The sequence below is a fragment of the Streptopelia decaocto genome, assembly GCF_964273445.1.
Source record: "Streptopelia decaocto genome assembly, chromosome: 5".
Lineage (NCBI taxonomy): Eukaryota > Metazoa > Chordata > Aves > Columbiformes > Columbidae > Streptopelia > Streptopelia decaocto.
In genome coordinates, this window is record NC_138659.1 from 50,237,837 (window position 1) to 50,251,654 (window position 13,818).

Sequence of the window (13,818 nt, forward strand, 5' to 3'; positions counted from 1 at the left end):
CCCTGACTGAAATTCACACACCAATGATACTGTTTACCAATACATTGCAGAGAATAAACTCCCTAAGAGCACAGAAAGTAAGAAATCCTTCATCTTGAAACAGACAACTGTGAGTGACTGGGCTAACCAGAAATCCATTAAACTGCTGAACAGTTAAATTTAGAAAGCATTAAAATTTATTGGTAGTCAGTGTTATAATTCAAATAAATGTCCTCCTCCAGGACATCGAAACGCAAAATTACACTCATATGTAAAAGAGAACTCCAAGAAAACAAATTATTCACACTCCATGATGTTACTAAAAGTGAGCAGCAAGAACAGTTAAAGTTTAAAATAATTACAGTGCTCTTGAACCCTACGCAGCACACATCTGGAAGGACTAATGGATCAACAGGCAATGAGGTAACAATACAAACACAAGACACCTACAGGAAGAAACTCTTGAGTGTGCTTCAATGTTACAGAAATAAATGAGAGACTGGATCTGATTCTTGTGCTCACCTCTGTGGACTAATTGTCGGGTCCAGGACTGCCAACCTCCAAAGAACCACCATCTCATCACACATACTTGCACAAGCATGAGCAGCTACTTCTGACTGGCCGTTGCTGCGTCCCGTGTGCCCGCTAGCGCTGCTGTGTGACGCAGATGTTCGCACGCTGTACCACCAGCCAGTTATCTGCAGAAGAAAACGTTCAGTGGAGGTGCGTTGTGGCCAACAACTCATCCCCTGCTCTCACTTAACCTCATAACCACAAGGCAATAGGATTTGTAGCTAGTACCATGTTTTCCTTTGGCTCCAAAATAACTATGAGCATGAAAGCAGTATTGGTGTGTGAGAACTAAGGGTCTCTCAAACTTTGTCTGGTTAAAAGGCACATGCACATAGAACAAAATACCGACAGGAAGTTCTTTTACTAGAGGCCTTCACGCTTGGAGGAAAATAGTGAACAAATGTGACAAACTAAGAACTTATTTTCCCCTAAAAAAAAAGATATATGATAGAGCAATAAGGAAACTTGCATTGCATTTCATGTTACAGAGCAAGGCCAGTGTTCTGAACTATGAAAGGAAACCTTTTTCTTAATGTTTATTAAAAACAAAACAAAATATTACTCAAGGCCATCAAAAGATATCTTCTACAAAAATAACCAAAGAGTGTGAGATCCTACCACCCAATTATATCTTTAGTCTCTGTCAAAATGCTTAACTGGGCAGAAATAAAATCAAATATGCTAAAAAAAAAAAAAAAAGAAAAAAAAAAAGAGTTCAGACTCCATATATTCATGTTAGAAAGAGTTGAGGTATTTTGGGAATATAGTGTTGCTGGGACATCACTGAATCAGTACAAGAGCAAACATAATACTAGTGTGGAAAAGCACATGCCCATAATGCATACAGACTGTTACAAAAAATTATTCAGCCTTTGTTTGCACAGGCATGTGGCATCTGTCACTGGCTCAGTCTGGTTCCCAGAACATCCCTGCTCAGAGCAAAGAGATTTGAGTACCTGCTCATAGTTGAGACACTGGTCAGTCAGAATCTCCAGCAAAGGGGCTGCATTGCTATCCCGTCTCTTAAACATCTCCCGCACAATGGAAAGCAGGTTCCAGATGCCCTCAGGCTCTCTTCCTCGCAGGGGACGCAGGAGACAGGCCCACTCAGCAGCAGCTGGTGGCTCGGTGGAAGAGAGATACATTGAATTCACATCACTGGGGATGTGAAAACAGAAGAGCAGGGATGAGAAAAAAATGAAATCAAGTACAATCACACAAAATCCTGAGCATATTCTACATCCAGAAGTATATTTGCACCTTAAATAGGACAGACATGCATGAAGTAAAAGAGAGGATGCATGAGAGGCTCAGCGCACCCCACAAGGACGATATTGCGTAAATACAATGTACTTTGCTGCAATAACATGGACAAGCTATGCAAAAATACACTCCAGAGTAGTAACCACAAAACTAAGTATCCTTCAGCCCATGGTATCACATAAGGTTACAGGCTATACAGTGAACAAGCTTACAGGTTATACAAATACCCCATTTTCCCTTCAATGGGAAACAGCTTACCTGAAAACAACAGGAGAGGGGCCACAGAATTTATGAAGGGTTTTCTTTATGTTGTCACTCAGAGTAGATTCATCTAAGTACCACGTGCTTTGATCTGATGCAGAGGGTCCAGCAGTGGGATCTTGACAAAAAAAAACACACATATAGTCTTCAGGCTTTGAAGAAAGATTTTCCTGTGTGTGCCCAACCATAGAGACTATAGGGAGCACACAGGCAGTGTGTTACCCAGTTTATTTCACCCATTACAGAACTCACTCTTCAGAACTACCTCAAAATGCTATCATAACATTACCTTAACCACTGGCAACACTAAACTGGGAGACACGGCTGGCACGCTGAATGGCAGCACTACTACCAGTGGGACCAGGAGTAATTCAAGGACTGTGCTAACAGAAACCCCAAGAAATTCATTGACAAAAAAAAAAAGTAAACTTCTGTAGCTGGGACAGAAAATCCCATGCATCAGCACAGACTGAAAACCAAATGGCTAAGTAGCTCATAGGGTTTGGTGATTATGGTGGATGCCAAGCTGAACACAAACTGATGGCAAATTGTTACTGAAAACACAAAACAAAACAAACCCCTAACAAACCTGCAAACAGGACTACATTAAGAAAAGCACAGCAGGCAGATTTAAGAAAATTACTTTACTAGTGCCAGGTAGAGGGAGATAAAGTTACACCTGAAATATTGTATCCAGTTTTGGGTCCCCCAGATCAGGAATGACACTGTGAAATCAAGAGGATATAGTGGGGTGGGTATCAAGATAGCTGGGGGCACAGAGCACATGACCTGTGAGCTGAGATTAAGGAACATGGGCTAATTTAATCTAAAAAGGAGAGGGTGAGGGGTGCTCATTAACAGCCTACAACTACTTGGAATCACAAACACAACACAGACAAACTCTTCTTGGTAGCAGAACATGATAAAAAAGGGTATTTATATTGGATGTTGGGGAAAAATTCTTGACCAAAAGGGTAACACAGCACTAAACCAGGAATACTCTGTAATGTTTCTGGTAACCGAGACTTGGCTAAGCCAACCCTAGCCACAGCTAACCCACTCTAGTGTTGCAAACCATCCTGTTCCAAGGGGGAGGTTGGACAAGTCTCCTCCAATCAGCATTTCCAGGAGTCTATAATTGACAACAACTTTTAAAGAATTTTTTTTTGTTAGAAAGATGCATTGCCTGCTGCTCTCTTCCTCTGCACAGAGTCACCCAAGTGCCAATTGTCATGCCATATATGCACGCAAGTGCCTGTTCTTACCCCTTTTCCTTGATCTCTTAACCCTTTCCTTGACCTGCAATCCCAGCTATGCGGTAACAGACTGGTTCAGAAACTCAAAGCAATGGAAATATATCCACTTCCTACCTGTGACAGACATTACTGAAATAAGATATATCAAGGTTACCTGGGGCTCCACACACTGTGTTGATGGCAGTAGACTGAGAAGATAACAGCTCATCCAGCAAGCGTTGAGCAGTTGGAAGAATCTGAAAACATGAAACAAACTTTCAATATACACAGTAGTTCTTATCCTAATATACCCAGCCAAAAAGCTGCCCAGATTTTCATGATTGAAGCACTCTCAATTTCAAAAAGTATCTGAGGCACAGAGTCTTGTTTTCAGAAAGGACGACAGAGGGTGCTAAAGTTTAAACTACAGCAAATCAGCTGTTAAGACTTTCCACTCTCCTTCTTCAAAGCAAACCTGTATCCAAGGCTTACTTACTACATTCACACCCTAAGAAGTAAAGAAAAGCCTCCTAGGTTATTAGTTCCCTTCTCATTTCTTGAGGATGAGGAGCCCACAGAGAGTTATACTGCAGCTAACTTTGAGAGATACGGAAGTGACTGCAGTCAAGGTCACCATTTTCCTGCACTTCAAATATTCTTGATGTCTTGTTCCTAAATTATTTCTCTAAACCTCAAGCTAATGGGAACAGAGAAGCAAGCTACAAATTATATCTATACATAACTTTTTGGGCAGACTCTAGTTTATTTACTATCCTGATAGCAAAGACACCATATATATATATATACACACACACGTGTATATATACACATATATATATATACACGTGTGTGTGTGTGTATATATATATATATACATATAAAAACTCAGACTCAATAGTAAACTGATGCCATTTCAGCACTACACTAATGCAGTCATAGCTTCTGGACAGTTCGGAGCATAAGCAGAAAAGGCTCACACCTGACTGGAAAATCCCAAGTAGATACACCCTTAATGTCCTTTTTTGAAAGAAAAATGCATAGTAGAAAGTGTTTTTTCCCAAACTAAGTCTGGGGTGAAACTGTAAATCCATTTATCCTTTAGCACACATGCTTACAACGGGTTAGGCAGATGTTTAGGAATTAAATTACTTTCAACAGAAGATCTGATATTCTGCCACCTCTCTCCGCACAACAGCTGAGTTCACACTTACTGTAAAGCAAGGCATATTCCATAAACCTATATTTGCAAATAATATGGACCCATCTCAAACAGATGGAAGAAAAACAATGCTTCAGAAGGATATTTTGAATTTAAGTCACCTGAAGAAACAAGCTCAGCACTAAGCTACTCTTGTACCTTTTTCCACTACTACATATTTTAAATCACCACAAAGCAGAAAAGAAACAGGTCTAGGCAATGTCACCCCTTAAGGATGAAGTACCAGGGACCTGCAGCAACTCTCCTTCGGGCATTTTTGCCAAGATATTCATATTTAATTGGACTAAGAGTACTGGCTCCATGAAGGGAAATAGCTCTTGGGGGAAGAACTGGGTAATATATTCTAGCTGCTCAGAATCACTGACATTTTCATAGGTACAGAAGACTTTCCACAGAGATTTTGAAAAATTTCTTATCTAGCTGCATTCCTACAGACTGCCATCCCTTTACACTGGAAAGTTAATTCAGCTTTATATTACTGTCCCATCACGCAGTTCACAAGCTGGAAATAAGGATGAAATAGAATCACCTGTACAGCCTACTCTAATTCTACATCATGTAGTCAAAAAATGTTGTCCCAAGGTATAAGAGTATTTATCTGCTCTCAGAAATCTTGAAGACTGGCAATGATCCTGTTGGAAGAGTTTGGAGCATGCCTTGCCTTTTCCAAGGGAATTAAACTACATAGGTTAAGATGCATTTGCCAATAAAAACCCAACTTTTCTGTTAGGCAGCATCCATCAGATTATGTGGTAAGATAGTAATAATGAAATGAAATAATCCAGATGATCCTGAGTGCACAGCTGGTACACATGACTGTAGGAAAAATAAAAGCTGCAAAAAGGAGAAGACACAGAATATTGAAAGCAAACAAATCACATGCCATTCAGGAAACAATTTCCACTACTACTAGCCTTCCAAAACCCTCCTTTATTAAGCACCAGACTATAAGACATAAAGCTTCGAGTCCTTAAGGAGAGATGGAAAAAAAGCTTCGTCTGTTATTTAATGCAACAAGAAGTGCACACCGTTGCTGCTGAACTCTCAGCAACAAATAAGCAGTTTATATCACTTCCATATTATATGATTCCTGTATTTCCTCTCATAAGAAGATTAGCATTTCTGTAGGAAATTTAGAGGATGTTTTAGCAACAGAATATCTTTGTGTCCCAAGCACAGCACCATAATATGAATTTTAGGCACCTGCTGACAGTAATCTACCTCCTACTTAAGATATTATGCACATACTACTGAAATGTAACAGATACCCATGCAGGTCAGTTTTTCTCAACTTGCTTTGGCTGAACCAGCACAAAAAAGTTGCCAAGCCCTATATTTTTAAAGTAAATATTTCACAATCACTTAGATACTCTTGTGTATTTTCTGCACACATTTTTGTCAGGTGATATAAATGACCTGACCTTGAACAACACAGATATTTAAGGAATAAGAGAGCAGATTTTGTCTTTGACTAACAAAATTTCAGGTCTATTACTTTCCATAACCCAAATGATTCTTATGAGTCACCAAGAAGCTAAACTGGGGGAAGTCAAAGGGTCACCAATTCTGTGCATTAGAAAGTGCCCACATAAGGCATACACCACACATTACCTGGGTAATCTTCTCCACTTAGCTACCCAAACACACAGTAAAGCAACCCAATTTGTTCTGACCTAAGTTTTTCACCACCATGCGTTTATTTTATTGTGTTTGATCTTCCACAAGCAATGTGCATATTCATGCTAATATTTTAAGCCATTTCTTTTACTTGGCAATAGACAATTGTCAAAAGATAGACTGGCAAACCTGAAAAGGGCAAGAACTGAAGCCTTCCCAGCATCTCCCTGCCAAATAGCATCCAGAATAAAGATAACTGAATTTAACAAAAAGTTAGTCCTACCAATTGCCCCCATTTACCTGTTGTGGAAGTTCACTGATTAGGTACTGAGCAAATTTTTGCAATTGGTCTCTTTGTAGCCGAGACAAGGACTCAGAAACAGGTGCTCGTAAGCATACTGCAGATGCCTGAAGGAAAACAAAACAAAACAAAAGAGATATAAACTGACATTAACAGGTCAGAATTAATGAAGCTATGGCCACTGAATGGATGAAGTGTCATGAACAGTAGTGATGCTGATGCATATCATGTGTGCTCTTGATAATTATAATTTTAAAAAATTGCCTATGTGGGTTGTTGCAGATAAGATGCAAATAAGATGCCTAGGCTTTATAAAAACTGTTTTTAAGAGTTTCTTTTCAAGGAAACTGCTTTAACAGCTGTGCTTAAGATCTGTTGTTGCTAGCAATTGCACAAATACTGGCAGGGATTTCACAAACAAACCTCTAAAATAGGACATTATTCTTTAAGCTTCTGGCAAACCAACCAGCTCTGTGGGGGGTTGTTTCACAGAATCACAATCACCTCATTTATCTCATTAGAGGTTTTTGGGGGTTTGTTTTGGTTTGTTTTTTTTTTTTTCCAATCTAAAAATCAGTCTCTTTCCACATTTTATAACAACTGAGATGATTAAAAAAACAAAACCAAACACTATTTTCTCAACCTTTGTCAGCCTACAGAATAAAAAATACCTATATGGGACCTATCTAAAATTTAACTTGGAAAGCGGCAAGAGCACTCTGATAATAAAGATGCTTCTGATATTTATTTGTCTACATAGAGCAATATACCTCGGCTTGTAAGTTGCTAGTGTCAGCAGCCAGTATATACAAACATGAAAATCCTTTCACTATCATTTTTCAGGTAGAGGAAACAATTGGAGGGAAAATAATTATTTTTATCTTACACAGGGTCCAAACTTTCCAAGTGTAAACAATACAAATGAAAATTTGTTTCCCATCCTCACTCTCCGTAACAACCTTTTAAAACTGGAACTAATAATTCAAAGCTGAACCCATTTTTTTTTGCCAAGTCTCCATCCTAAGCACAGAAAGTATACCAATATTCCAATGACTTCACAAGAGTATCAATTTAAGCCTATTACAATTGTCTATTGTGAAATAGTAACAAGCTTCATCAGGTTATTAGCACTTATTTAAGAATCTGGAGTTGATTATAAGCATGTTAGCTATAAAATGTTCAGTGACAGCAGAAAATCTGTTCCTTTCAACCAAGTTTAATCCTTCCTTAAGATGTATTTTGCAGCTTCCCAAAAACTGAGGAAATTAATCTGTACGCAGGACTGAACCCTCAACTTGTGTATTTCATGTTGACTCTATGCATTTTCACCTGGAGTTCATTGGGATAGGAAACACCTAGCTTTCACTCTATACAAAGCCATGCAGAATACAAGCAGCCAAATAAAAGCATAAAATTGGCTGACTGTTTGAAATCTACGAGTCAGAATGACACTTATCTGCTGCAGTACATGTTAAAACGAACCAGTGAACATAAAGGCCAACAGTGATCAAAATTACTTTCTTTTGGCACTCTGAATGATCAAACAACCAAAAGAAAAAGCTTTCAAATCCCATATTTGGAAAGGCTTTTATTAAAAGACTAACCATTGGTGAGCTTCCACTCCTTGCAGAACTGAAGAAAGAGTAATTCCAGTATTTAAATGAGAAACAGGAAGGGGCCAAAAAGGACCGCGTGTCTACCCTTAGCAATCTGCACATTATCAAAGGACATTCTGCAGTTCAGAGCCTCAGACAATTCACTCTGCAGACTGCAACTGCAAGCGCACATTTGCACAATCTGTGACCAAAAGGAGTGCCAACAGCAATTTCCCTAAGGAGAGTGCACATTGCATAAAACTGCCATGAGGAGAGGCTCAGAGAAGACGCCCAGGGGAGAGCAGAAGTGTATTTAAAGGCCTACGTTGTGTATCCGGAAGAGGCAGAGCGCCACGACGTGAGCACACCACTTGGCCCCAGCTCCGCAGGTGCAGCTGCACGATGTGATTCTGCAGCGATCAAACATCACTGCCACATTGTACGCACCTTTGGGTGGCACCATCTGTGGGGGTACCACAGTGGCGCTCAGATGGAAACCTGTAAAAATTCAAAAGTCCAGAATTACCCTTCTAGTGCTTGGGAGACAGATTCAGCTAGCACGGAAATTTAGGTACGTGCCATTTAAACAGCAAAACAACATGTCTAGCAACAACATCCATCTTGGAATGGACAGGGAGCTACAGTCTCCAGCACTTGTTTCTTCCCAATCAGCTACGGTAGAATATTAGCATAACATGTTATAAGAGATTAAAAAATACAGAGCTTTTAATACATTAATTTATTTATATATTTATCCCTATTAATATTTTACAAAGAAAAGCAGAACTAGATTAAGCCATCACTGAAAAGTGTGGGTTTTTTGATCACAGGGTCAAAGCTAGGGTATACATATTTTAGACATGATTTCTATGTTAATTACCTCTGGCAACAGTGCAGAACTGGCTAGGTGACTTCTTCCAAATTATTTCCAAGTCTGTCAGCTTCCACAATTTTACAGTGAACTAAAGGCAACACTTAAACCTGAACTCTTACTTTCACTTTGTGGCTTCAGAAGCTACCCATTTCTCATAAATTATGTACCTCCTTGCAATTTTGTGAATATCTCATTTTTACAAACTCAGAAAACAACCAAAAAAAAGTCCTCTTGCTTAGACTAAAATCAACAGAAAAGGGAAATTTCAGCAATAACACTTGAATGAATCCAGTTCCATTAAGCTGTGATCAAACAAATAAATTACAAATCTCATCTCAGGCAGGATTACAACAAACTTTAATGAGGCTTAACTTCATGTAAACTCATGTACAATGCATACCAGTTGTACTCACACTGTAGATAAGGGTTATCCAGAGGCACACAGATTAGAGGCAGGCCACCAGGAGCATGAATCTTCTACTTGTCTTGAAGGTCCCTATCACCAGTTAACAACCCTCTACAGCAACAACTATCAGCCTCAGAAACTTTCTGTTAGTCTCAAATTCAGTTTTAATGAAGCATAGAAAGCACCAAGGCTATCAAAGCCATAACCAAATTTTGGTCCAACAATCTACCATAAGTCAAAAAATATGGCTTGGAACAGATAATTGGAATAGTTTCTCCATCATCAGCACAGGGAAGTACATTATAAATCCACACTACTAAGTTTTTATTATGACATTGTGAGATTATAATAATGATGGCGTTCAGGAGTGCACGTGACTTACTAAATCCCATTTAAAACAATGTGCACTAATTCTTCTTCAAAACATAATCCCTGTGCCAACATAAACTTGCTCTTACCTTGCTTAACCTTTCTATTTCTCCTATTCACCCAAATTCAAATCCCCTTCCTGATGTGGGTGATTATTTTGATTAGTACACATAATGCCACCCAAATTCTTCAACCATTTTAGCAATTGGAACAGAATCAAAACAAGGCATTCACCACAAAATTACTGCAATGCTTATTACTAGCTACAGTTCTAATTTATGTTCCACACTTGGATAATACAACCCAAACAGTTCAGCTAGTCCTTCTGTTACACTAGAAGGATCTCGGACTAATGCCAAAATGCCCTAATTTTCACAAAAACAAATTAAACGTTTCACAAATTGGAATTGCAGCAATTCTGTTTGACTGAGAAAAATAAGTATTCAAAAGGTGTTAGAAAAGAATGGGTCACAGCTACACTCTTACAGGCTCCTACAGTAAAGTTTTTCTTTATATATGAAGCAGTTAGCTGATCAAATGCAAAGAGGGAAGAAGAGTTATAAAAAGAGAAAATTTAAGGGCTTCGGCATGACATCACAAGCATCAACCCAAACTGCAGCTTGACGAAGATGTCTGCCACTGTTAATTCAAGTAACTCTGCCCAATTTTTTACACCAACAGTCTTGCTGTAGTGAAGCACTGTTTATGGGATAGCACAGGAAACCACACCAGGAAAAAAAAAAAAAAAAAAGATTAAATTAATGTTTACTTTTACCAGGAAAAACATCTCAATTTGGTTCAATGCACAGCTTACAAAAGTCTGAGCCTGCAGGGACTGAAAAGGTGACTATGAGGGGAACTATTCTGGGGTGCTTAGCCCAACACTACTGTTTAAGGAAACGGTCATCAAATTGTACTGTTCACACTCAAAGTGCAACTATGATCTTCTGCAGAAGACCAAAAAAAAAGCCCCTGAAATCAGCAACTACTACTTGCCTATTTGAGAATTTCAATAATGTCTTCAGTGCGAGGAGGTGAGTATATGACTACTACAAAGGGAATGTGCAGAAGGTCTACAAAAGGTCTACAAAAGCTTCATGCATATACAGTACAACACTGTAAAAAACTGGATTTTTGGAATGTGGTAAAGAGGTGCTATCATGCAGAAATCACAGGATTTTCATGTGGACAGCACAGCCAAGATTACTCATCTATGTTTTCAAAAAATTAGCCTTATACTGCAAAGGGAAATGGGACAAAAAGAGCACAAAGCACATTCCAAACTTTGTCCTATTGATCACAACACCACAATGCACTGTCCAATCCCCCTCCAAATCAAATCCCCTCTCAAGGGCTGCTTCATTTCCTGGGTTTCTTTTCCCATTTGTCAGTACATGAAACTCAAAACTGCAACCACACACCTTAAACTCATTTGGAGTAGACAACTGAAATTATATCCACCCTGCATGTACTCCCCAGCTTCTGGGCTGCTACTCATGGAAAAAAATAATTTTAAAAAAATCCCTCCATTAGATAAAGTTCCTCTACTAAGGAGGAAACAACGTTACTGTTTAAACAAGGTCATTTCCTTCCCTTCCATACACATAATCCTTTGTCAAGAAGCCCAGTTGCTGTATATGCACTTGAGAAGTTTCTCCCCTGCGTCATTTACCACTCCTCTTTTTCCCTACTCCCCTCCTCCTTCCCCAAGCACATGTTTTGCATTAATACTCCTAGCCTTTGTTCATTTACATTGCTTCACACCTCCTCACCTTCTTAATTTATTACTGAAATAAGTTTTGACCACAGTCTTAGTACTGTACGTTAAATATTCTGCTCTTTTCCATTGTGAAAGTCTCAGCAACTACTGAACTTCAGTCAGTTGCGTTTTAATTCATTTTGTCTCTCAAACATTTGCCTTCCTGAAGTTCAGCAGATGCCTTAGAGGCCTCTCTCAGCATTTCAGTTCTGACATAAGGACCTTATGAATGCACTCAAAACCCAGTTTAATCCTATTTAGCTCAATTTCTTTGATGTTCCAAAATTACTATCTGGTCTTATCAACAAGTCCGACATACTTTATGTATGAGGAAGTACTTCCATTCCAAAGAATTCCTGCTATTGTTATCACAGTAGAAGAGGGACTAGGTAAAAATCCTTTCAGATGCTTTACCCTATATTCAGATAACAAGTTCATCAGTCTCTTCCTATTTGCATATCTCAATTACTATCTCCTTCTCTTTCCATTGTCCCCAAACTTTCACAGTATGAGTTCCTTTTATTCCTATTCATTCCACTGATCACTGAGAGTTCAGTATTACTGGTACTAGCAACTAAAAAGACCCATAGAAGTCTCTATCTCTCATCACAGGAAGATACAGGAACTTTCCTCCTTAACATTATACAACTTTTCATATTATCATTTTTCTTATCACAACTAGGCTCAGTTCCCACATGCCAATTAATATTCCTAATTCTGAAGCTTACACTTGCAGGAAAAAACAAACAAAAACCTACACCCAAACCAAACACATCTGCACTGGAGTGACACAGCCCACATTTTAGTGTCTTTATCTCACACAATGCCTTCCTGTCTAACAGCTGTCACTGGGAAAGGCAACTGAATATTCTTCTTTACTTCAAAGGATTAAATGAAAAGTCCAGAGTCCAATTATTTGTTTAAGATAAGATTATTTTCTATAACTGTAAGAGATAAAAAGAACAAGATAAGTGAGAAGACATAAAACTCACTGTCCAGCAACAGGAATTTCCTTCTGCCAAAATACTACATAAGTAAGTGTATTATTAATACAATTCTTTTGCTACAAGAATAAACCTTGCAAACTTCCTCTCTGCCTTACCTGCACTTTAGGCAAGGCATTAGTTTGATCAGACCACTAGAAAACCAAGTTCTCTTTATCAATGAGGAGTTTAAGCATTATGGAGACAAAGGCAATCCACACAGCTTTTTCCAAAACACCATGACAGATTAAGGAACTAATTTTCTGAACATTTATGGTTTTTCACTCAGTTTCACAGCTGAGCTGACTGAGGCTGAAATAAATGTAGTATTCAGCTCAAGACATTACAAAGAATGCACGTGGCAGGGAGTTTAGATGGCAGAAAAGCTCGTTTTGAGACACAGTCATACCACTGCTGTCCCACTGCAGATACGGTTTTGAGAATCTGAAATATCTAAAAATGTGAGCTGCAATGTTCTTACCTATCTGGAGAGGGTCTTTGACGGCCCTCACCCGGAACAGCTGCTCCCCTCGCTGGAACTCATCTGCACTGCCATTCGCCAAACATGAGTACAATCTGCAGGAGATAAACATATAACATGTCAAGATCAGTCTGATTTTGTGAAACTTCACTTTATTATCCTCTTGTATTCTTTGTTGACATGACTTTTCAAAAATCTTTACCATCTTCAAGTCCAGCTCTTTCCTGCCATTTCTCCATTATAATTCAACCATAAAAATCATTAGCCTCTTCTTAACTGCATTTGTGTATGGTCACTAACATTTCTAGGAATTTCAACCTAAGGCTCTGTGATACAAATTCATCCATAGCCTAAAATTAAGCTTTGAAATACAGTATATTATAAATCCAAGGTCCAATGTTCGCATGCCACAGTAAAAACTCCTTGTATCATACTTCTAGATGAGTTACCTGCACACTCACTTGAGGTTCTTTTACATCTGTGCTCATCAGAATAACAAACATGTATAAGCAGCTGGTTTGCTCTATTCCCCCACAGGTGATCTTACTAATTACATCAGCATTTCTGGCATTACCTCTCCACCTGATACTACAATGTTAGATGAATGCAACTAAAAACTTTCAGGATGATTCTTTCTAAAAGAGTGGAATATCAGTACTTTGCAACAAGTTACATGGGTAAGTCTCCTATAGTATAAAAGCTTCAGCAAAAAATATTTGATAAAGGACCTAAAAGCACAGTTTTTTACTGTACTCACACAATTTATGTAGAAACATAAAACATATAGTAATCTCTCTGACTGTATCCATTCTGATTACTGATGTACTCTGCAAATTCTTCTACTTATACCAACAAAAGGCTCACAGCATGGTGAGCTAGCCTGCCACGGCAGTTTCAGAGCCC

General features: G+C 38.7%; 1 protein-coding gene across 5 annotated transcripts in view; it reads right to left on the reverse strand.

Moving 5' to 3' along the window:
* ZSWIM8 (zinc finger SWIM-type containing 8) overlaps positions 1-13,818 on the reverse strand; it is a 60,955-nt gene that overhangs the window by 22,888 nt on the left and 24,249 nt on the right. For 3 of the 5 annotated variants that reach the window (XM_082054493.1, XM_082054492.1, XM_082054490.1), the window contains exons 3-9: positions 12,916-13,010; positions 8,369-8,541; positions 6,448-6,555; positions 3,487-3,568; positions 2,074-2,194; positions 1,509-1,710; positions 502-677 (exon numbers count right to left, since the gene is read on the reverse strand). In XM_082054493.1, coding sequence (XP_081910619.1) covers positions 502-677; positions 1,509-1,710; positions 2,074-2,194; positions 3,487-3,568; positions 6,448-6,555; positions 8,369-8,541; positions 12,916-13,010 — 957 coding nt within the window. Of the gene's footprint in view, positions 1-501; positions 678-1,508; positions 1,711-2,073; positions 2,195-3,486; positions 3,569-6,447; positions 6,556-8,368; positions 8,542-9,330; positions 10,392-12,915; positions 13,011-13,818 lie in introns of those variants that run through there. The other 2 variants (XM_082054494.1, XM_082054491.1) reach the window with 2 other exon arrangements.